The 26,203-nt window shown below is 38.2% G+C and overlaps 1 protein-coding gene across 3 annotated transcripts in view; it reads left to right on the forward strand.

Annotated features, from left to right (window-relative positions):
• LOC114627341 (leukocyte immunoglobulin-like receptor subfamily A member 5) overlaps nt 1-25,835 on the forward strand; it is a 27,618-nt gene extending 1,783 nt beyond the window's left edge. For 2 of the 3 annotated variants that reach the window (XM_028775085.1, XM_028775087.1), the window contains 2 exons: nt 13,833-13,883; nt 14,004-14,340. In XM_028775085.1, the coding sequence (XP_028630918.1) occupies nt 13,833-13,883; nt 14,004-14,152 (200 nt within the window). In that variant the 3' untranslated portion in view covers nt 14,153-14,340. Of the gene's footprint in view, nt 1-13,832; nt 13,884-14,003; nt 14,341-25,812 lie in introns of those variants that run through there. The other variant, XM_028775086.1, reaches the window with a different exon arrangement.
• Nucleotides 25,836-26,203: the final 368 nt, after the last annotated feature.

Genomic DNA, 26,203 nt, shown 5'->3' on the forward strand with positions numbered 1-26,203 from the left:
CTCCTCCTCCTCCTCCTCCTTCTTCTTCTTCTTCTTCTTCTCAGTCTACTTTCCCTTGTAGAAACTTTAATTTCTCTTTTCATGCCAAGCATACATTTTTGGTTTTGTGTATCTATATAAAATGATTCATTATGAAAACTTATTTCATATCATCTGAAAAAAGTTGATTTTCTTTTATTACTTTCTTCTGACATATAGTTCTAGCTAAGAGAGCAAACAGTGAATCGAATTAGAATGGAGAGAGTGGACTCCCTTGTATTTCTGATTTTTATCCACTTAGCCACCTCAATGATGTTTGGTTTCATTAACTAACCATTCTTCATTTGAAAATATGCTGTTTGGTCTCCATGAATTTACACGTGTTCTGTAGTTTCTCTTGTGGTTGGTTTCTATATCTTTTGCCTCATCAGAAGCAGATAGAACACAAAAAAAGTATTTCCAATTCTCCCATATTGACATTTGTTTTGTATCATATGACCCATCTTAGAAGATGTCTCATGAACTACTGAGCAGAGTGAACATTTTGCAGGGTTTGAATGGGACTTTCAGCAGAGGTCTGGTAGGTCTATTTGATTTACACACAATATCATTGAACACGGGTGTTTCTCTCTTTATGTTTCATAGGTGTGGTCTGTCTGTTGGTACAAGGGATATATTCAAGTCACCTAGTTTTATTGTGTTGAGATTAATCTATTTTTACACATAGACGCATCTAATTCATGATTCTGTGTTGTGATGCATACATGTCTGCAATAGTATTATACTCTTAATTGACCCTTCCTTTAATCAGTATAAAGTGGCTTTCTTTTCTTTATCTCTTCTGGTTACTTTTAACTTGAAGTCTATTTTTATTAAATTTTGGATAGTGACATATGCTTGCTTTTTATAGTTCTTTGTGATTTAAGAGTTTTTGCCAATCGTTTCACCTTGAGTTTTCATTTGCCTTTGATGATGAGATGGGTTTCTATGGAGACAATAAGTAGATCAATTCTGTTTTGTAATCCTATCTGCCAATCTGTATGTTTGATTGTGTAATTAGTATCATTATTACTTTAATTGTTATTGAAGGATGTGTATCGATTCCTTTGTTTTGATTCTGTAGTTCTTGTTGGTTTCCTACTCTTCACTTCTTCACTGTGTATTCTTTGCCTCATGAAACGTTTATCTTTTTCTTTAGAATCTATTTTTCTTTCATTAAAAACAATTTTTTCTTACATAATGTATCCTGATTACAGATCTCTCTCAGTCTCTCTCTCTCTCTCTCTCTCTCTCTCTCTCTCTCTCTCTGTCTCTTTCTCCCCCCTCCCCATATTGCAATTCTTCCCTAACTCTTCTCCCATTTGAATTCACCCCATTTATGCCTCTCATTAGAAAATAAATGGGTGCAGTTGACTCAGAGGAATGCAGATATCCACAGCCAAACAATAAATGAAGGCTTGGGACACTTATGGAAGAATTAGGGGAAAGATTGTGGCCTCTAAGAGCATAGGAGCTCCACAGGAAGAATAACAAAGTCAACAAACCTGGACCCTTGGGGCTCTCAGAGACAGAACCATCAACCAAAGAATAGACACTGGCTGGATTTAGCCCTCCCTGCTCATATGTAGCAGATGTGCAACTTGGTCCTCATGTGAGTCCCAAACAACTGGATCAGGGGCTATCTCAAAAGCTGCTGTCTGTATGTGAGATATGTTCTTCTAGCTGGGCTGCCTTCTCTGGCCTGAGTGGGAGAGAATACACCTAGCCCTGAAGAGATTTGATGTGCTAGGATAGGGTGGTACACAGGGTGGGGGGACTCTCCACCCTCTCAGAGGAGAAGGGAAGCACAGGAAGGAGTGTGGGAGGGGATGACTGGGAGGAGGGGCATTGAATGGGATGTAAAGTGAATAGGTAGAAAAGAATCAAAGAGAAAACCAAACGAACAAAATAAAATAAACAGGCTCCTAAGGGATACCAATAAAATAAACTGAACATGGTTCTTCAGGAGGATGCGAATCTACCTCAAGACTCAGATATACCACTCTGTTTGTATATCTAAAGTGTGCTTCATCCTAATGTTGGTGTACTTGCTTAGCCATGTTCGTTGCTACTCTATTTACAATATCTAAAAAATTGGAAACAATCTAGATGTTTCTCAACAGATAACTGGATAATGGAAATGTGGTATGGTTACACAATAGAATATTACACAGCTGTTAAAAAGATGAAAGTATGCAAGTGATAACTAATTAGTTAGAACCAGAAAAAAACCACACTGAGTGAGGCAACCCAAACTCACAAAGACAAGCCTGACATGTATTCACTTATACGTGGACATTAGCTGCTAAGTCAATGATAACCAAGGTATAAACCATAGAACCACAGAGGCTATGCACAGAGTAAGTGATTAGAGAAGACAAATAGAACACTCTAGAAAAAATAAATAGAACACACAGTTATGGATAAAGAGTTGTATATATGAAAAAGAATAGTACAGCTACATTTTGAGGTAGATAAATTTCTATCTTCCTGAACAACAACCTGACGAATGACTTTTCATAGTGTCTTTTATACAATTGCATTCCCACAAGCAATGAAGGAGTATTTCCCTTGTTCCACATCCTGACAAGTATGGGCTGACACTTATTTTATTGATATAAACCCTTTCGGTGAGAGTAGGATAAAATCTCAAAGTGGATTCGGTTTACATTTCCCTAACAATTAAAGATGTTGAACATTTCTTTAAGTGTTTCTCAGTCATTTGAGTTTCCTCTTCTGACAATTCTGTTTATGTCTGCACCTCATTTTTATTGAGTTATTTTCTTTTTGCAGGTTGATGGTCTGTCCAAATGATGACATATTTTGCTGTGCAGAAAAATTTCAGTTTCACAAAGTCCCATTCATATTTTTTTCATTTTTAATGAGTTATTTTATTTATTTACATTTCAAATGTTATCCCCCTTCCCAGTTTCCTCTCCACAAGCCCCATATCCCCTCTTCTCTCTCCCTGACTCTATGAGGGTGCTCCATTACCCACTCACCCACTCTTGCCTCGGTGGCCTAGCATTCCTCTATCCTGGGTCATCAATTTTCCACTGGACTAGGGCTCCACTCCTAGTGATAGCAGATAAGTGATACATATAGAGCTGGAGCCACTGGTCCCTCCATGTGTACTCTTTGCTTGGTGGTTTAGTCCCTGGCAGCTTTGAGGGATCTGGTTGGTTGGTATCGTTCTTCCTATGAGGTTGCAAAACCCTTCAGCTCCTACAGTCCTTGCCCTAACTTCCCCATTGGGGTCCTCCCCCTCAGTCCAATGTTTGGCTATGTGCATCCACATCTGTATTAGTCAGGATCTGGCAAACCCTTTCAGGAGACAGCTGTATCAGGCTCCTGTCAGCAAGCACTTCTTGGCATCCTCAACAGTGTCTGGGTTTGGTGACTGCATATGGAATAGATCCGCAGGTGGGGCAGGCTCTGAATGGCCTTCCCTTCAGTCTCTGCTCCACTCTTTTCCCTATATTTCCTTTAGACAGGAGCAATTCTGGGTTAAAATTTTGGAGGTGGGTGTGTAGCCCCATCCCTCAACCAGGAGCCATGCCTAACCTCTAGATATAGTCTCTACAGGGTCTCCCTTCTCTTTTTATGGGTTACTTCAGCTGATGTCATCCTCATGGAGTCCTGGGAGGATCTTGCCTTCCTGGCATCTGGAACTTCCTTGTTGCTATCCCCAGTTCCCCATCTGCCATTGCTACACACCTCTGTTCAATCACTTGAACCTCTGCACATCTCCTCCATCTCCTCCCATACCTGATTCTTCCCCCTCTTTCCTCTATGCCTCTTCTCTCCCTCCCAAGTCCCTCCCACACTTTACTCCCACTGGTTATGTTGTTTCCCTTTTTAAGTAAGATGGAAACACCCATTCTTTGGTCTTCCTTCCTCTTGAACTTCATGTAGACCCTGAGCTATATAGCAGGTATTCCATGCTCTTTGCCTAATATCCACTTATCTGTGAGTACATACCATGTGTGTTCTTTTGTGACTGAGTTACCTCACTAGATGATATTTTTCTAGATCCATTCATTTGTCTGTGAGTTTAATGATGTCATTGTTTTTTAATAGCTAAATAGTATTCCAGTATGTAAATGTACCACATTTTCTGTATCCATTCCTCTGTTGAGGGACATCTGGATTGTTTCCAGGTTCTAGCCATTATAAATATGGCTGCTATGAAAAAAGTGGAGCATGTGTCCTTATTACATGTTGAAGCACATTCTAGGTCTATACCCAGGAGTGGTATAGCTGGGTCCTCAGGTAGTATTATCTCCAAATTTCTGAGGAACTGCCAGAATGATTTGTACAGTGGTTATACAAGCTTGGAATTTCACTGGCATTGGGGCAGTGTTCCTCTTTCTCCACATCCTCGCCAGCATCTGCTGTCACCTGAATTCTTGATCTTGGTGATTCTGACTGGTGTGAGATGGAATCTCAAAGGTCATTTTGATTTACATTTCCCTGATGACTAAGGATGTTGAACACTTCTTTAGGTGCTTCTTGTCCAATCAAGTTTCCTCCATTGAGAATCCTTTGTTTAATTTTGTTCCCCATTTTTAAATAGGGTTATTTGGTTCTCTGGAGTCTAACTTCTTGAGTTTTTTGTATATATTAGATATTAGCCCTCTATTGGCTGTAGGATTGGTACACGATCTTTTCCCAAACTGTTGGTTGATACTTTGTCCTATTGACAGTGCCCTTTGCTTAACAGAAGCTTTGCAATTTTATGAGGTTCCATTTGTGAATTCTTGGTCTTAGAAGATAAGCTATTGGTGTTCTGTTCAGGAAATTTTCCCCTATGCCCAGGTGTTCGAGGTTTTTCCCCCAGATGTTCTTTTATTTTTAAAAATAGTTTTCACTGTCCTGGGTTTTTGTTATTCCAAATGAATTTGAGAATTGTTCTTTCTAACTCTATGAAGAATTAATTGAGTTGGAATTTGATGGCGATTGCACTGAATCTGTAGATTACTTTCAGCAAGATGGCCATTTTTAGTAGATTAATGTTGACAATCCATGAGCTTATGAGATCTTTCCACTTTATTTGATTTCTTTCTTCAGAGATTTGAAGTTCTTGTTACACAGATCTTTCACTTTTTTGCTTGGACTCACACTATTTTATGTTATTTGTAACTATTGTGAAGGGTATTGTTTTCTTAATTTCTTTCTCAGCCCATTTATACTTTGAATATAGGAAGGTTACTGATTTGTTTAAGTTAATTTTATATCCAGCCACTTTGCTGAAGTTGTTTATTAGGTTTAGAAGTTCTCTGGTGGAAATTTGGGGGTCACTTAAGTACACTATCATCATCTGCAAATAGTGATATTTTGACATCTCTCTTTCCAGTTTGTATCCCGTTGACCTCCTTTTGTCATATAATTCCTCTAACTAGAACTTCAAGTACTATATTGAATAGATAGGGAGAGACTGGGCAGCCTTGTCTAGTCTCTGATTATAGTGGGATTTTTTTAAGTTTCTCTCCAAACGAAACCCAGATTAGTTTGATGTTGGCTACTGGTTTGCTGTATGTTGCTTTTATTATGTTTAGGTATAGGCCTTGAATTCTTGATCTTTCCAAGACTTTTATTATGAAGTTGTGTTAGATTTTGTCGAATGTTTTCTCAGTATCTAATGAAATTATCATGTGGATTTTTCTTTGAGTTTGTTTATGCCATGGATTTCATTGATGATTTCCATATATTGAACAATCTCTGCATTCTTGGGATGAACCTACTTGACCATGATGAATGATCTTTTTGATGTGTATTCTGCACTAAACCCATCTGGTCCTGGAATTTTTTTTAGTGGGTAGATTTTAATGACTACTGCTATTTCTTTAGGGATTATGGGACTGTTTAAATGGTTTGTCTGGCTAAGAGTTTATCTATCTTGCTGATGTTCTTGAAGAACTAGCTCCTGGTCTTGCTGATTTTTTTTGTATAGTTCTTTTTATTTCTACTTGGTTGATTTCATACCTGAGTTTGATTTTTTTCCTTAGGTCTACTCCTCTTGAGTGTATTAGCTACTTTTTGTTCTAGAGCTTTCAGGTGTGTTGTCAAGTTGCTACTGCATGCTCTCTCCAGTTTGTTTTTGGCAGTACTCAGAGCTATGAGCTCCTAGCACTGATTTTATTGTATCCCATAAGTTTGGGTATGTTTTGTCGTTATTCTAATTAAATTCTAAAAAGTCTTTAATTTCTTTATTTCTTCCTTGACCAAGTTATTATTGAGTAGAGCATTGTTCATCTTCCTTGTGTATGTGTTCTTTCTGTTTTGTTGTTGTTGTTGTTGTTTTTGTTGTTGTTGTTGAAGACCAGTTTTAAATTCTGATGATTTGATAGGATGCATGGAACCTTTCAATCTTTTTGTATCTGTTGAGGCCTGTTTTGTGATCAATTATATGCTCAGTTTTGGAGAAGGTACCATGAGGTACTGAGAAGAAGTTTTATTCTTTTGTTTTAGGATGAAATGTTCTATAGATATCTGTTAAATCTATTTGGTCCATAAAGACTGTTAGTTTTACTGTATCTCTGTTTAGGTTCTGATTCCATGATCTGTTCCTTGCTGAGAGTGGAGTGTTGAAGTCTCCCACTATTATTGTGTGTGCTTTGAGCTTTATTAAAGTTTCTTTTATGAATGAGGGGGCCCTTACATTTTCAGCATAGATGTTGAGAATTTAGAGTTCATCTTGGTAATTTTTTCCTTTGACATGTATAAAGTGTCTTTTCTTATATTCTTTGATAACTTTTGGTTGAAAGTCGATTTTATTAAATATTAGAAGGCTACTCCAGCTTGTTTCTTGGGACTGTTTGCTTAGAAAAAAAATTTTTCTAGCCTTTTACTCTGAGGTAGTGTCTGTATTTGTCACTGAGTTGTGTTTCCTGTACGCAGCAAAATGTTGGGTCCTGTTTATGTATCCAATCTGTTAGTCTTTGTATTTTTATTGAGGAATTGAGTCTATTGATATTAAGAGATATTAAAGAAAAGTGACTGTTGCTTCCTGTTATTTTTGTTGTTAGAGGTGGACTTATGTTTGTGTGACTATCTTCTTTGGGGTTTTTTTGGAAGAAGATTATGTTCTTGCTTTATCTAGGGTGTAGTTTCCCTCCTTCTGTTGGAGTTTTTCTATTACCTATTATCCTTTGTAGGGCTGGATTTGTGGAAAGATGTTGTTCAAATTTGGTTTTGTCATGGAATATCTTGGTTTCTCCATCGATGGTAATTAAGAATTTACCATAATTTACTGCTTATTGTAGCCTGAGCTGGCATTTGTGTTCTCTTACTGTCTGTGTGACATCTGTCCAGGATCTTCTGGCTTTTATAGGCTCTGTTGAGAAGTCTTGTATAATTCTGATAGGTCTGCCTTTATATGTTACTTGATCTTTTTCCTTTACTGCTTTTAATATTCTTTCTTTGCTTTGTGTGTTTGGTGTTTTGATTATTATGTAATGGGAGGCATTTCTTTCCATAGGCTTCTTGCCTGTTCACAGGCATCTCTTTCTTTAGGTTAGGGAAGTTTTCTCCTATAATTTTGTTGAAAATATTTACAGGCCCTTTAGATTGCAAATCTTCGCTCTCTTCTATACCTATTTCCCTTAGGTTTGGTCTTCTCATTGTGTCCTGGATTTTCTGGATGTTTTGAGTTAGGACCCTTTTGCATTTTGCATTTTCTTTGACTGTTGTATCAATGTTTTCTATAGCATCTTCTGTCCCAGAAATTCTCTCTTCTGTCTCTTGTGTTCTGTTGTTGATTCTTGTTTTGTAGTGTCAGTGGGTCCATTTTGGGTTGAAGTATGGGTCCTGACTCTCTCTCAACACAGAGATAGGGCCTCTCATGGGAACAGAAGTGTGGGAATTTGACTGTGTTCACTCCACACTGGTGCTGAGTGGACATTGAGCTCTGAGAAGCAGCAGGACTCTGTCAGATTGAAGGAACACAGTCTGAGGTCTTGTAAGGAGCCAAAGCTCTTGGGTTGGGGGTCCCCTGGCCCAAAGGTGGCTGGCAACTGACTGGTTCTCAGGCCCTTGGGCTCTCAGGTGCAGCTGGGAGGCTGCTGAAGGACCAAGACCAAAATGGGAGCATACAGGCTGGTGGCCTGCAGGTCAAGAGAAGAGGGGGAAGGATGAGCTCTGGCTCCATTCCACAGGGATGATACACTTGGCTGTGTTTTCGCTGCTTGCATGGCATGCTTGGGTTGGGTGGCTAGGCCTCTGTTGCTGAGAATGTAGAGAGTTCTTCTCTGAGAGATTAGTCTGTGGCTTTACAGAAGAAGACCTGTTCTTCTGTTCCCCATGGTGGATCCTGAAGAATAGAAATAGTTCATGGTCTCAATATATTTATTGTCATGGTGGAAAATGGATAAAACTATACCCCCAGTATTTTCAGGGCGGACCTGAGGTTAGATACATTTTGCAAGGAGGATGGTCGGGGAAGAAATGTTTAATTGGCTATGTCCTCTCTGGCCTTTAGGTATCTCATTAATATGGATATCTATCTTGAGGCTCTGTGGCCTGTAACCACACCCTCTACCTGTGGAGGGGATAGTGGGCATTGTCCCACATACCTGAAAGTTGCAGATCAATGGAGTTCTGTGACCTCGTGTCAGGAGCCTATGTCAGGAGCCTGGAGTATGGGAGCATGGCGAAATGCATGCCATCTCTTGCAGGGTAACCTGCAGGGTCTCTGGCCATCTCCAGATAGTGCTCAACCAGAATCCATGCTTTTCTTTCACGGTCCTACAGAGCCTGCATCTATGACTCCTGATCTCTCTCCTAGGTTTTCTATCCCCATGGTTGTCTCCCTTTGTGATTTCTTTATTGTTTCTATCTTCATTTTTAGATCCTGGATGGATTTGTTCAATTCCTCTATCTGTTTGGTTGTGTTTTCCTTTAATTCTTTAAGGGATTTTTGTGTTTCCACTTTAAGAGATTCTACCTGTTTACATGTGTTCTCCTGTATTCCTTTAAGGGAGTTACTTATGTCCTTCTTAAACTCCTCTATCAACATCATGAGAAGTGATTTTAAATCTGACTCTTGCTTTTCTGGTGTGATGGAGTATCCAGGGCTTGCTGTAGTGGGAGAACTGGTAGCCTTCGATAGTGCCAAGTAGCCTTGGTTTCTTGTGCTTGTCTCTCAGCATCTGGTTATCTCTAGTGCTACCTGCCCTTGCTGTCTCTGACTGGAGCCTATCCCTCCTGTGATCCTAGTTGTGTCAGAACTTCTCAGAGTCCAACTGTCTCTGTTGATCCTGTGATTCTGGGTTCCTGTGATCCTGAGATCCTGGGTTTGTCAGAGTTCCTGGAAGTCAATCTGCCTCTGGGATCCTGAAATCCTGGTATGACCAAGCTCGTGAGATTCTTTTGTGTCAGAGCTCTTGGGAATCAAGCTTTCTCTGGGTTTCGCAGAGATGGGTGGGGAGCCAGAGCCCTGGGTTTGCTCTGGGCACAGATGCAAGCAGAAAGGAACCTGTCCTTCTGGCTGGGTGGTGGTTTGTGTTTCCCTGGTTCCTGTGGAAGGTCACAATTACTCTGGGTGTTGGGACAGATGTTGTGGCCTCAACTGTGAATTGATCTTCCTCTGTGATCCTGTGATCCTGGGTGTTTCAGAGCACCTGAGATTTGAGGTCCCTCTGGGTGTTGCGGAACTGGGTGTGGAGCCAGATCCCAAGTGGTTCCTGCGTCCCTGGATCTTAGGGGGACCTAGTTACTCTGGGAGTTGGGGCAGATTTTGTGGCCTCTCTTGTGATCCTGTGCATTTCAGAGCACCTGGGAGTCAGGCTTCCTCTGGGTGTTGTCCAATATCTCATTTTTATTTGGGCTATTTGGGTCGTTGATGCCTAACTTCTTGAGTTGTTTGTAAATTTTGGATACATCTGTCAGATGTAGGGTTGGTGAAGACCCTTTCCCAATCTGTAGGCTACTGTTTTGTCCTATTGATAGTGTCCTTTGCCTTACAGAAACTTTTCAGTTTCATGAGGTACCATTAATCAGTGTCGATCTTAGGGACTGAGCCATTGGTGTTCCGTTCAGGATATTATATCCTGTACTGATGAATTCACAGCTATTCCTCAATTTCTTTATTATTATATTTAGTGTATCAGGTTTCATATTAAGGTCTTTGATCCACTTGGACTTGAGTTTTGTGCAGGGTAACAGATATGGATTTATTTGCATTCTTTTACATGCAGATACCCAGTTTGACCAGCACCACTTGTTGAAGATGCTTTCTTTGTTATATTGTATGGTTTTGCCTTCTTTGTGAAAAAAGTGTGTTTATTGGTGTGTGGGTTTATTTCTGGGTCTTTGATTTGATGCCATTGATCTACCTGTCTGTTCCTATACCAGTACCATGTAGGTTTTTTTTTTATTGCTATTGCTTTTTAGTATAGGATGAGGTCAGGGATGTTGATACCTCTGGAAGTTCTCTAATTGTTTGGGATTTATTTTAGTTATTCTGAGTTTTTTATTCATTCATGTGTAGTTGAGTAATGTGAGTGTTTGATGTATGAATATTTTCAGCATCAATATTATTGCTTGATAGTCTAATGTATATTTTCCTTGATAGGTACATATTTCCCTAGATTTGGGCAAATGTTTGTGATGGTTTTATTGAAATCATTTTTACATCACTACTATAAAAATTTTCACCCTTTTGAATATGATTTGAAGATATGGTTTTTTTTATTGTGAACACAACACTTTCCACAATTTGCTTATACTTTCTTATTAATTTTTCTTAGTCATTTTAAGGACACCCTGATTCTTCTACCTGTCTTCAAGCTATGAAATATTTCTGTCCTGTACTTGATCTATTCTATTGGTGTAGTTTTCCATCAGTCATTTTATTTGACTTGTTAATTTTTTGCTTCTAGTATTCTTTTAAATTTTTCTTTCTTTCATATCATTTCTTTTTCTACATTTATTTAGTTCTTTATATTTGCCCTTCTGTATTGAATTCCACTTTCATATTCTGTATTCACTTCCTTACTTCATCCACCTGCTTGTTTCACTCTTTGAATTAACTCAAAAGTTTTGTTCATGTCCTCTTTATCTTTTTGCTTAAAATACTCTTTTGAAATTTTTAATATGTCAACTTTATCATGTGCACTCAAGTCCATTTTGTGGAAACAGTAATTTTCAAGGTAACAATGTTGTATTGGTTTTTCATGGCTTTCGTCATTTTTAAAAAATAGGATTTATGAAGCTATATAATAATATTCACTTAAAAATAAACCTCCCTTCAACTTTAATTATTTTAGGAGTTAATGAAGGATTGAAGTATTGTGTGTTCTACTGAAGAAATGAATAGAATGGGAAAAGAAAAACAGAGTAAGACTGTTGGTTGTACGCTGGAGAGATGGCTCAGTGGTTAAAAATCTTACTTGAAAGTGAAATGACCTCAATTTGGATTTCCCTAGACCCTACATAAGTCCAAACACAGAAGTAAAACTTACTTGACACCTGGGGTTGTTCCCTAATTCTATACAAATGACAAACCATTTGTGTGCCAACACTCGTGTTCTAACACATATATGTAAAATAAGTATGATAAAATATATCTTTTTAAAAAGACTGTGGAATGATAATACATTAGTAGAGAAAAATATATGATGCAAAAATAAATAAGAGACAGAGAGAGAGAGAGACAGAGACAAAGACAGAGACAGAGAGAGAGAGATTGAGTAGAGGAGGAACAAGCCATCTTTCTAAATTAATATTTATTAAGCCAGGCAAGGCTATACACACCTTTAATCCTAACACTTTCGAGGCAAATGGAGGCAGATCTCTGAGGTCCAGGCCAGCCTGGTCTACATAGTAACTTCCAGGACAGCAAGAATTATAGAGAGAGGCCTTGTTTCAAAAATATTTTAAATGAAATTAACAAATTATTGAATGCAAGTAAATAAAGTAGAGCTGGGTAGGGATTTAGAACCTAAATGTCATCTCTTGCCTGGGTCCTTGGTTTTTCCTGACAGTTCTTCCAGGGCTCTCAGATGGAGTCACATTTGTGTGCAGTGTTTTAAAGGTGGGTGTGCAGATGCTGCTCTCTGGGCACTGCTTCACAGGTATGGTTCAAATAATGGCCACACCTCTGCTCATTCCTTTATGACTTGATTTTGAATGCTGTACATGCCTCTGGGAATTGCCCACCCCTAGATTAGTTCATAAACACTGGTCCCATTAGTTGGGAGTCCTTCATGATTGGGTTGTGAATCTTATCACATCCCCAAAGGAAGTCTTTTCCAATTTTATTTGTTTTGAGATACTAAACTAAAGATGAAGGCTTTGAGAAATGAAGGCATTTTCCATGCAGAATGACTGGTAATGAGTGTTTGGCAAAAAGAACCTCTTAGCCTTCTACTCTTCTCTCGATTTGTGTCCAGGAATCCCTCCTTCATGACACACTGTTTTTAAAAATATTAGCCAAAATAAGGTAAAATCTTTTAATCTTAACTTTTTATTCAAACCCAAACATTTTTTGTTTCATGTTTTTACACTTATCTGTACAACTTCCATGATAAAAGCACTTGCATGTTCATTTATAGTAACCATAATATGTTTGCATATGAAAATATTCATAGTTAATATTATTTGTTAATTTGCTTAATGTCGTCCAGTTGGTTTTTATTGTGTGTCCATCTAAATGGATTCTAATATTTTAAAAAATGCTAAGGTTTATTTCAAATTGTATCTATCTATCTATCTATCTATCTATCTATGGTATATGTATTCATGACTACAGTACTTAACTGGGCCAAAGGAATTGAATTCTCCTGGACATAGAGTTGTAGGCAATTGTGATACACCTACATTGCAGCTGGGAACTGAACTCAGGTCCTCTGCCACAGCACTAAGCATTTTTATCCATTGAGCCATTCGTCCATCCTCAAATGTATAAACAGTTTGTTAATTTTTTAATCAACTTACCTTACTTTTGACAATTCCACACATATTTGTAGAGTTGCCACACACACACATACATACACGCCCCCCCCCACTCACATACTTCTGTGACGATTAGTTCTTTTTGTCCATTTGATACAAGCTAGAGTCATCTAGAGAGAGGAAAACTGAGTTAAAAAAAAGTCACCATAACATTTGTAGACAAGTCTGCAGTCTATTTTTTGATTATTGATTGATGGTGATAGCTCAGTCCACTGTAGGTGATATCATCCCTAGGTTATATAAGAAAGAAAGATGAACAGATAAATGGAAGCCTTAGCCAACAGTTAAGTTGTTCATCCCAAATCTTCATGATGAGAGTAGGACAGTTATATGCCCCTATAAGTATAAGTATACAGTTATACAGTTAACTGTATAAGTATACAGTTATAGGGGATTTGATGAGACCCTAGGGAAGGGAGCAAAAGAATGAAGGGACAAGAGGCACAAAGAATGAGAACAAGTCGAGAGCTTTGATCAAACTTTCAAACTTTAATTTCAGGTGGCAGGCTATAAAGACACAGCAAAATGGAAAGTTTAGGCAAGGGTCATTGCTTAAGGCTATCCCACTATCGTATCCTCATTGCCCAAGACCATCCTACTGTTGTAACTGGCTCCCAGGAAATATCAGACATTCTTTAAGTTTCTGGGACGTGAGACCCAAGAACATCCTTTCTTAACCTTGTACTTTAACTGACTAGGTTTTCCAGAACAACAGGTAATTTCATGAGGTTCTGTTAGAACAATAGGTAATTTCATGGGTTTGGACCCTGGCAGTTATAGACAATAAGAAATCTAGGAAGCAGTAAAAGCCTGTTCTCTTAAGCACTTTATTTATTCTATTCCTCTTTCATTGTTCTTAGAAAATATTGCGACCACCAACTCATCGCTAAACATATCAGATCCCCAAACAGGTAAGTAAGCAGAGTAGTCACAGAATTGGACAGATAGTCAAGTCTTTTACAGGGTGTGCAGGTCCCCTGTATGGTTCATTGATTCTGGACTACAGTGACATCTGTGTCTGAATCACCCAGGCTCATCTCTCAAAGGTCACACAGTGGAGAATCTCACCAGGATCACAATGGCTGTTTTGATTCTTGTGGCTCTTGGAATTCTTCTATTTGAAGCTCAGCACAGCCAGAGAAAGAAAGATACAGGACATCTCAGAGTGGTGAAAAAATAACTATCATGTATGGTAAATATTATAAGATGATATGGTCCTGGAGTTAAATGTGGGTAGAGGTTGGGTGAACTCTAAAGTTGGGAATCTTGAGGGGAGTGCCATGGTTTGAGAGCATGGAGATGTAAGAGTCATTTGTGAAGATAACTATTCACCCATTAAACTTGGATATTTTTCCACAAATAATCTTATATTTCCCTGATGGCTCCTTTTTTTCTTATCCTTTGCATCTCTAAAGTAGTAATTTTCTATTGGTTTCTTCATGTAATTTACTTAACCCAAATCAGGTTAAGAACTACATTTCTTTGTGTATGACACAGACTATTTTTAACCCAAATCCACATTTAGAGAAAAATATGAAATAAACTGACAAAATGAGTCTCCAACACGAAATAGTTAAATCCAAAAACACAGGTTAAGATTTTTTTTTCTTACCAACACACTTAGCAACACTGCAGAATTGTGATGAGAGATAAAAATTAACTCTGGGGTAGGAAGAAAAAAGGGCAACCCCAATCTTCAGCTTTTTGCAATGGGCATGGTTTCTTTTTTATTTTTCATTGGATATTTTATTTACATTTCAGATGTCATTCTCTTTCCCCCATTTCCACTCCCTAGAACCCCATCCCATCCCCCACCTCCTTTTTGATTTTTATACCATTTTAATTACATGCATGTATTAAGGTAAGTTCTAGGTTAAGGGCCTAGCAAAACAATAGATGCAAATAGTCAAGGAACAAGCAAGATAATAAACACAAATAGTCAAAGAACAAGCAAGGAATTAAACCCAATTACATGAACATTCTCATCATCACTGTTTCTAAGGGCTTATCAGGATGACCAAAATATCTGAGCCTACTTCCCTGTCCTAGCCCAAAGACATTTACATGTCTGAAGCCTACTTCATTGTTGTAGCCTAAAATTTAGATTCCTGTCTGAAATTACCTTTTTCTTCTAGCCTATTATTTAGATTCCTGTCTGAAATCACTTCTTTGTTCTAGCCTAATATTTAGATTCTTGCCTAAAATTACTTCTTTGTTGTAGACTAAGTTTTAGATTCCTACCTGAAATTGCTTCTTTATTCTAGTCTAATGTCAGATTCCTGCCTGAAGCCTACTTCCTTGTCCTTGGCCAATGTCAGATTTTTTCCAAGCAGCCCCAGAGGCTCTCCACTTCTCCCCTTTTTTATTTCATTAATAAGACTAAACCTCTTTTAGGTGGTTCTGACAAGAATTCCTTCTTTACCTGTCATGGAATATGCATTATCCAAAGCAATGCACTTATGTCTCAGGTTGGTAAGGCTCTGTGCAGAATCTTACCCATCCTTGGCTTACCAGCCTGTTAATTTAATAATTCTGTCGGGGGGTCCATTTTCAGGTTCAGGCCATGTACTTGGCAGCCAACATGATGATGTTGTTTGTGGGGCAGTGGGCTATGAGAAAGCCAGAAAGCTTGGTAGAAATCTTCGAAGCCCCGGAAACCTCGGCCTGGAAAGGGTCACAGGACAGGAGGTTGCTTCAGAATTCCCACGCTGATGGCCCTCTTAGCTTCCACTTCCCACAAAGAGACCCGTGACTCTTATCACGTAGGATAGCACCTCCATGCAAATAAGGCATCCTCAAACACCCAAGCCAAACCAATAGGGGCTACCTGTTCTTTCCCCGAAACTGTATATATATAATTCCAGAGCTCACATTAAACTACTACTGTTGTGTGGTGCAAGGTCTCCTGCTGTCGGAGTGTTTTCGCGTTCCCTCACCAGTCGCCAGTCGCGCACTTCAAAGGACAACGCTCTCCTCTCCCCTTAGCGGAAGAGCAAGCTGAACTAAAAGAGCTGAGACACTTTTCTTCCGTGGGCTCTCATGAGCGACTCCCGGAAAGAGAGAATTAAAAGAGCTGATAACACTTTCTCGCTTTCAGGGGCTGGGACGGAGGTCCCGCTCCGGTTTTCGGGCGACCAGAGGCCGCTGTGGAGCGAGCCCTGCCCCGTCGGCTGCTGAAGGCCCTGGGCTGGCTCCGCTGGTTCCTTCCACGCCCCCGACCCCGGAGGCCGCTTGCCCACCCCTGCTGGCCCGGCCTGGAGCTGACGCCAGCCGCCGCCGCCGCGGACCCCGGTATCCTGCAGTGGTCCCGTCAGCCCGCGATCCCTAGGCGCGAGCACTGCACCACAGTTGTTGAAGAACAGCTTTAACACAATGGGCAGGAATAAAAGTATTTCCAGGACAAAAAGAGCTAGCATGATCAAGCTATATATGCCATTTTTGAAGCTTGACCAAAATAGAAATACTGACCTCAGGCCATGGGTAATTTAATCTGTAGTATCTATTACATCAACTCAGAACAACATTCTTAAAATTTATAAGCTCCCGATGTATCGTTAAAACATCCCAAAAGGTGTTAGAATTATGCCAAATTCATTGCAAGTGTCACTAAACTCCTTCCTAATTATAATGACTACCACTGTAAATTTTAGAACTAACATGAATTCAGTGGGTATTTGGCATGATATTCAAGGTGGCTCCTTATCCTTAATTTCTGAACCTCCTTCCAGTAATTTGAATAAGATAAAGAGCATCAATCAATTCTTCCTAATGCCTATCTAAATCTGTTTGTATATTCAACACATTAGTATCATTTTTTGCTAAATGATTAACAAAAGCAGCTGTCTTAACTTCTTGTGTCACAGCAACTGCAGAAGCAATGGTGCTAGCAATTGATGTAATTAAAGCTATTATAGCAGCAATAATCCAGCCCACTACCTTCTTGCTTCTGCTTAAAGCCTGACTCATTTCTTCAGTACTTGCAAGCTATTTTTAGAATACCAATATTCTGTGATACTCAGGGCATTAAAACAAAAGCTGGTTGATAGACCTCTGTAACTGACATGCCAGAACAATGGCATGCTGATGCCAGGACAAAGAATGATGCTGACCTGTGAGCTTGCTGAGTGTCCTGACAATGGTGACTGAGAAGCTGTATTGGACATATGTTCCTGAACCACCACTGCTTACCTATACCCCTGATGGGACAAGCTTCCTTGCCTCAAGTTTTTAGACCTGGTGGAGCAGAGAATCAAAAAAGAGAAGTTATGATGACTCTTGTATTGTTCTTAAGTGTGACCAGTTATTCATACTCAACCATGGGCTGGTCCAGAAATTAATCCAATATTGGAAACAACAGTCTTCATTTGGAAGTATGGTTCTGGACATTTTCAGAGACATATATGGAAACTAGTTGCAGTTCTCTATGATGTTATGTTAGCAAGAGATAAAGTTGGGACAGGATCTGGATTTCAAACAGATGTTAGCAAATGTGTTAAGGCTCTTTTAATTGTCAAGTTAAAATTACTTTTTTTTCTTCTGCAGTATTTAATGTAAGTTGCACTGATTGTACACCTTCTAATTGCATTTTTGTTCTTAAATTGGTGTGGTTTCTATGTGCCTTTAAAACTGATCTAAGAAATCATTAGTAATGAACCAGGAACTTTATGCAGTTTAGGGTTGAAGAGTGGAGTGAGATGAATCAGGTACAGTAGTAGCTCATGGCTATAACCTCAGTCCTCAAAATTTGAGACAGAATGATTGTTGTGAGTTCAATGCAAGTCTCTGCAACATTGTGAGATACTCTATAACATGCAAAACTATCAATCTTGACTAAAAGAAATATCTCGTTTGCTGGACAGATATTGAGTTGCTTCAATCATGCTTAGGATGGTACATTTCATGAACTATACCAAGATATTATGAATTTGCTCTCCAGTTCATCCAGGGTATACTCTCCCATTTAGTAAGTTCTGAACATCTGTGCCAAACACTTCCATGAAAATTAAGTAACTGATCTCTCATAGGCCAAGAGTTCAGGTCACTATGAGCCTTAATAGCCTCCACCATTCCCTCCACCACTTTCTATGGGAAACAAAAGGCTAAGATTGATGGAACATTTTTACTCAATTTCAATAGGTACAAGGTTGTAACACTGGCTAAAGGACCATGACTTTTAGGGTCTCAAGATTTATTTACTCTAAATCAGAGGTTCACATGTGAAACCTTCCACAACAGCTGCTCTCATACTTCTTGGAAAGTTATCAACTCTACAATGAACTCAGAACTTATTTGTGAGATGTGAAAAAATGTATGTGGTAAGAAAGCACACTTGCAGTTAATCACAATGAGAATTTATAGAAACCACTATTGCTAACTAAGAAAAGGAGGTTCAGAGGGTTTCATTAGGGAGAGAACACTCTTCTTCAAAAATTTTATCTACTATTCTGAAGTTTGTATGAGTTTTTACAGCAACACACCAGCATGACAGGAACTTGGTAACACTGATGCCCAGTGTTGCTTTGAGATAAGATGTAAACTATAGTTATATTCACATGGAAACTGAGACTTGCCATCTACATAATAACATTTCCAACAGGGATTCACTCCTTATAGCTATGCCTATGAAACACTATAACAATTAGAGGTATTTGAAGCTGAGAAAAGGTGAAGTTTCTATTCAACAAATCCATGAAAGCACAGAATTTAGATTTATTTATAAAACTCCTACTTCCAGATCAAATTCCACTTTTTTCCAAGTTACTTTTGTTTTTTATTAAATGCATGTGTTCTTTAGCAATGCCATTAAATGTATATAAGGCATTCTGATTATTACATGCTTTCCCCTTTTATCTCCCTTCTATCCATATCAACTCTTATTTTATCCCTACAAACCCTATTCCCTCAACTGTGTCTTTTTGGTTTGTTATGTCATACTGATTTTAACCAAGGCTGACCATGGTTTTGAAAGTGTAGAAAATTGGTGGGCTCAGCAGTGAGTACACAACTAAAGACAATGAGTCTCTTTTGACCTGAAGTCATCATTGGCCAGTAGATCATAGCCAGAGCATCATGATGAGTCTCTACCTGACACATAATCTACTGCTGAAAGGGCCAATAGTTTGTAGTTCAAGTGAAAGTTGGATTGTACATATTTGCAATGACTGTTATTCCTGGAAGACATAATTTGGGTATCCTTTTCCCAATTCTGTAGCTCTTATACTCTTTCATAATGTACTTATGTAGGAATATCCACCACAAATCTACAGATCCATGTCATCACTTATCAGGATAGTTATTCTACTAACAGCATCTGTCTCTTGCTACTTCATATGATTCCCACAAATAGAAAGACAATTCAAACTTGTTCTTTTAAATCATTGATTACATACTCTCATGCATTTAGTATATGCTCCTCAAAAATTAGAAATGATCTACTTTTTTGCTTTTATGCCATTTTAATTACATGCATATATTAAGGTCAGTTCTAGGTTGAGGAACTAGTAATACAATAAATACACATAGTCAAGGAACAAGCAAGACAATAAACACAAATAGTCAAAGAACAAGCAAGGCAATAAACGAAGTCCCAAGTGATCATTGTTTCTGAGGGCTTATCAGGATGACCAAAATATCTGATGCTACTTCCCTGTCTTAGCCCAAAGTAATTTTCATGCCTGAAGCTTACTTCTTTGTTCTAGCCTAAGATTTAGATTCCTGCCTGAAATTGCTTCTTTCTTCTAGCCTAAAGTCAGATTCCTGCTTGAAGCCCATTTCCTTGTCCTTGGCTGATTGTCTATGGCCATCTGAATGTGCCTATCTCATTTGCTTAAGCTACACAGGATTGGAGATGGTTAGTACTTGGATGGGGATCTACTTTTGAAAATAAGATTTTAATAGAAATAGTTATATTATTTTCTCCTCTACTTCCTCAGGTTACCCTCTCCCAGACATGGATTCATACAGCCTCTCCATGTCCTCCCCTACTTTCAAGCTCATAAACCCCTTTTCTTGCTCATTATTATTTTATACATACACATATAAGTATAAACACCCATGTATCTATTTTTATGTATATATGAACATGTGTATGTAAAATACTATAAATAAAATTTACTAAGTCTAGTCTAGTCTTAATATTTTTGTGTATATGGCTTCAGATTATTAATCCCTCATTTTAAAAAATGCCTCTTTTTACAACAAGTGGAGACACTCACAGAAAACTACAACTGGACACAATTCAGAAATCAATAGATCATGGGGAATTTAGCCCTAATAGACACATCTACATCACAGCTTTTGCATCTGTGGCCCAGAGAACATCATAGAAAGATTATGGAAGCCAGGATAACAGGAAATCTTCAGTGAAACAGTTTATCCTAGAACTGTCTAAAAATAGCTTGTTTACTCCCAGAATAAGACCTAAAATGCAATACTGGTGAATATACTCGTGATTTAGGAAAAAATTTCATGGAATTCAATGCTTAAGCAGAGAACCACAGTCAACAAATTATCACATAAAAAGAGAATTAGTTCTTCACAGACATGAACTGCCTTATTGGTTTCCCAATGCAGAATGTTCAGTCCAGAAATTCCACAGACATTACCATTTGTTAAGTTAATAGATATCTTACAACTACATGGAACAATGCTCACTCAGAACCCAATAAATTCTGTTATCAATGTAATATTATATTTTCTTGGTTAATTTTAGTTTTAAAACAATGGGCAAGTTAAGCGATAAGTGTAGTTCTCACCTGTCAGTAATTAAGTTTCTCTTTGAAGAAGCCAGACAGCATTACAGAAGTCATCAACTGGACACATTGCAGAGAAAAACTGAATGGGGATGCCTAGCCCCATCTGGAATATCTGCAACAATAATCCTGCCCCTAAGGCTCAAGGGAACAATGAGGAAGCGGAGGAAGGAGTATTGTAAGCACTATAGGACCTGGAAATCTTTTGTGAGATGATATTTCCTAGAAATGATAGGGAAGCTACACCCAAGATATCTCAACAATTTCATGTGGATTTCAGCATGGACAGCACCAGTAATGTAGAAGGAGAAATCTCACGGGCACCTCCCATAGATAAAGAACAAAAGGCAACTAAGAGATGCTGAGAAAAGGAAAATCAGTCTTTTCCAGGGACAGCCTCTAGTCTTTATGAAATACTAAATGGTGATGAGCCATGAAATCATGGACAAAAAATACTAAATGAACTCAGTAGTTTATTTCTATGTATGTATATATGTATGTATGTACATATGTACGTATGTATATATGTATGTATGTATGTATCTATCTATCTATCTATCATCAATTCACCTATCATCTTTGATTTTTTTCCTTTCTTTTCTTTCTCTCTTTCTTTCTTTTTTTCTTATATGCCTAACAATTAAAAGAAAAGAGGGCATTAGTTTGAGAGGGTTGGGAAAGAGGAACATGGGTATGGTTGGAAGGAAGAAAGTGGAGGGATTATAGTTTAATTTTTAAGGAAGCTGCAGTCTAGAGGCAGTGTTAAAATTTGATAACAGGGCTCCCCCCACCCTGCCCTCACCCAGAGACAGCTTGAACCCAAGGAGTTATGACACATCCAAGAGCACAGGTGAGGTCCCAACCCCTGCCCCAAGCCCTGGGTTAACTTGGACCACTGGGTTCCAGGGAACACAGGAAATCCCACCCAGCTGGAGACACATGTTCCTTCCAGTTTGCACCTGCATCTGAGATTGGATTCTGTGCTCCAGCTCCCCACCCAACATATCCACACCCAGAAAAAGCATGACCCCCAGGAATTCTGACATACCCAGGATCACAGGCTTATAGGAGGGAAAGGCTAGTCAGAGACAGCAAGGTCAGTTAACATCATAGAGAACCAGGTGAGATGTAAGCACAATAACAAAAGCAACAGAAACCAATGCTACTTGACAACATTAGAACCCAGTTCTCCTATCACAGCAAGCTCTGCATACCCCACACACCTAAAAAGCAAGATTCTTATCTAAAATACCATCTCATGAAGATGACAGAGGACCTTAAGGAAGACATAAATAATTCCCTTAAATAAATACAGGAAAACACAGGTAAAGAAGTAGAAACCATTAAACAGGGAATACATAAATCTCTTGAAGAAATATAGGAAAACACAATCAAACAGGTGAAGGAAATGAACAAAACATTCCAGGATCTAAACATGGAAATAGAAACATTAAAGAAGATCACAAAGGGAGACAACCCTGGAGATGGAAAACCTAGTAAATTGATCAGGAGTCACAAATGCAATCATCACCAACAGAGATAGAATTGAGAATTTCAGGTATAGAAGATATTGACCCAACAGTCAAAGAAAATAAAAAAGCAAAAAGCCCCTAACTCAAAACATCCAAGAAATCCAGAACAAAATGAAAAGACCAAACCTAAGAATAATAGGTGTAAGCGAGAAAGAAGATTCTCTACTCAAAGGGCCAGTAAACATCTTCAACAAAATTATAGAAGAAAACTTCCCTAACCTAAAGAAAGAGATGCCCATAAACATACAAGAAGTCTACAGAATGCCAAATAGATTGGAACACTAAAGAAATTCCTTCCTACATATAATAATTAAAACATTAAATGCACGGAACAAAGAAAGATTATTAAAAGTGGTAAGGGAAAAATGTCAAGTAATATATAAAGACAGAACTATCAGAATTACACCAGACTTCTGAACAGAGACTCTAAAAGCTTTAAGATATTGGTCAGATGTCATACAGACCCTAAGAGAACAAAAATGTCAGCCCAGGCTACTACACCCAGCAAAAATCTCAATTACCATAGGTGGAGAATCCAAGACATAGATATTCCATGACAATATCTTTCCACTAATCCTCCCCTACAGAGGATAATAGAAGGAAAATTCCAACACAAGGAGGGAAACTACACCCAAGAAAAATCAAGAAATTAATCTTTTCACAACAAACCCAAAAGAAGAGAAACACATAAACATAATTTCACCTCTAACAACAAAAACAACAGGAAGCAACAATGATTGGCCTTTAATATCTCTCAACATCAGTGGGCTCAATTCCTCAATAAAAAGACATAGACTAACAGACTGGATATGTAAACAGGACCCAGCATTCTACTGCATACAGGAAACACACCAGAGTTACAAAGAAGATACTACCTCAGAATAAAAGGCTGGAAATTTTTTTCCAGGCAATGGTCCCAAAAAGCAAGCTAGAGTAGCCATTCTAATATCCAATAAAACCAACATTCAACCAAAAGTTATCAAAAAAGTGGGGAAAGACACTATACATACATCAAAAGAGAAATGCACCAAGATAAATGCTCATTCTAAGGATCTGTGCCCCAAATGCAAGGGCACCCACATTTATAAAAGAAACATTAGTAAAACGCAAAGCATATATTGAACTTCAATGGTAGGGGTGGGCCTTGGTCCTGTGGAGGCTTGATGCCGCAGCATAGGGTGATGCTAGAGTTTTGAGGTGAGAGTCGGTGAGTAGGATGGAGGTTTTGTGGAGGAGAAATTGGGAAGGGGGATACCATTTGAAATGTAAATGAATAGAATGATTACTAAAAATTGATAAAATATTTCACATATAACCTAAAAATTGTACTTAATAGTATGCAAATAAAATTAGTAGTCAAAGAATGGAAGAATTGAAAAAGAAGACAGACCTTTTCTTGATCTTTGGTAAAACATTGTTAAATAAAAGTGTATGTGTTTGAGATATGCAATTTGAACGATTTTATACATGGCTATATTATGAGTTCACTGTCACAATCTAACTAACACATCTGTCATCAACTTAGTTTTTATTTCCTCTGCTCATTTATTTCTTTCAGTAAAATCATTTAACAGACACTGTTTTATGATGGATTATGATGCAAAGCTGTGTGGAGAAAGGGAAGGCACCTGGCTACAGGGAATACATTACTGCTACGAGGAATTATGAAATTGTGAAAATTGCACACCACAGTTTCTGTAGTGCATATGCCTTTCTTGTTTTATTATGCAACAAAACTCTATTTTATTATCATTTTCTGTAAATATTTCCTTGTTGTGACATATACAATATAATATACTTTCCATTCAGAGAAATTCCATTCACTCAGTACTGACCCATATCTATCATTTCACTTTATTTTAAAGACAGCATGTGAATGAGTCCAAAGGTTATTCACTTTTGTGATGTTGTCTGCTTCTTGCTTCAGATATCCTTAACAAGTATAGTGCTGACAATTCAGTACAAAGATGCTGACAAATTATGCTTTGAGGATGAATCCTCACATTAGAAATGTGATCTTGAATAAAAGTCCGTAGTATCTATTGCTCTAATTGAAGTTCCTCATCAATGTAATGAAGACAGTAGCAATAACACAATTCACAACATAGTTCCTTATTGAACAAATCATTCATTTAATTCATCTATTATGAGTAGATATTAATCATAAAGTACACGATACTCACAATACAATCCACAAACCAGAAAAAGCTACACAAAAAGGAAGAACCAAGCAAAGATGCTTGAATCTCACGCAGGGGGGGAAATAAAATAGCCATAGGTGGCAGATGGAGAGGGGGAAAGGGTGAGAAAAGGGATTTGAGAGGAATTCGGAGATTCAGGATTAGGTATGGTGAGGGACAGAAGAGAGGGCCAGAGGGCCAGGAGAATGAATGGAAATCAGCAACTGGTGAGGGTGGGAGTGTTGGGACATGCTAGATACATATGCTGGGAGAGGCTCCCAGGAGTATTGAGATTACTTTAGCTGAGACTTCTAGCAGTGGGGATATGAAACCTGAAATGGCCACCTTCTGTAGCCAGGCACAACTCCCAATGGAAGGATAAGTACATCAACTCACCACAAAACTTTTAACCCATAATTTGTCCTGTCTATAAGAAGTGCAGGGAGAAAGATGGAGAAAAGGCTAAAGAATGGCCAACTAATGACTGGCCAAACTTTTGCCCCTGGGGATACTGTTTACTTGCAGACAGCAGCTGAGCATAACTGTTCTCTGAGTGGCTCTTTCCAGCAGCTGACTAAAACAGATGCAAAGACCCACAGTCGAGCATTAAATGAAGCAAAGACCAAGAATGTGTTCTAATCACTTGCATGTTATAGTCATGGATTGATTTTCTAAAGTTATATTTGGAAATGAATTCATTTTCTACAAAGACAAATATGTTATCTGCAAAGAGAAAAAGTTTTTTTCAATTTATGAACATTAAGTTTCCTTTACTGATCTTGCTACATTAGTTAGGACTTCAAGAACCTGGATGCAAATTCTCAGAGAGAGGAGACACTGCTGAGTTGTTTTGTTTTTATTGAAAAATTTCTGGTTCTTTCACATTAAATGTGAAGTTAGATCCAAAGGTTCCTTTGCACATAATTTTATCCTGACTAAGGTTGTTCTCTGCTACTAATTTACTGTGATTGCTTGCAATGAATGTGTGTGAGATACTGACAAATACTGTTCTTTCATCTGAATGCATGCCTTTATCATGCATGTTTTCAAATTTTACCTTGTTGCTGTGATAAATAGGTAAATTCTAGTTTTTCATAGCATCTGTATGTTTTGATATGACATTAGATTAAATTTGTATCACTAACACCTTTGACTATTCAGATAAATGAATATTTATGCAATATTTTTCTTCTGCAGACATCCCACCACATTCTTACACAAAACAACAGGTAATATGGTTTTGTGGCACCTTTGCCATATGTATGGTCTGTTGTTGGTTTGGATTGTATGGCAAAGAAATTAAATGTGTTGAGGATTTTATATCTATGTACAAGAAGATGTTTGTTCTTACTTTTTCTTTTATATTGACTTTTTCAGATGAGGTGTTTGGATAATGCTGGTCTTGTAGCTTGGATAAAGTTACATGACTCAATTTTATGACTGGATTATTCAGCTATCAAGGTAAGCTCCACTATCCCTGTAACATTTAACAAGGTCTGTCTAAGAGGAAGAGAAGCTTCTGTCACCCTCGCATAATCTTCCTTTCCTCACACATGGAAGAATATCTTTTCCAGTTCCCTCATAACTTCATAAGTGTCTGGATGATTCATGCTTTGACCACATTGATGGAGAAGCATTTTATAGTTCTTTGAACTGTAATCTAGCAAACAGAATTCCTGGAGTTCTGACAGTTATCATCCTGGGATCCAAGTGGGCCTTGGGACTCCACATGCAACTTTCCAAACCCAGTGAAATGCCTCCCTGAGAT

This window comes from Grammomys surdaster, unplaced genomic scaffold (assembly GCF_004785775.1).
Source record: "Grammomys surdaster isolate TR1022 unplaced genomic scaffold, NIH_TR_1.0 252, whole genome shotgun sequence".
In the NCBI taxonomy this organism is placed as follows: Eukaryota; Metazoa; Chordata; class Mammalia; order Rodentia; family Muridae; genus Grammomys; species Grammomys surdaster.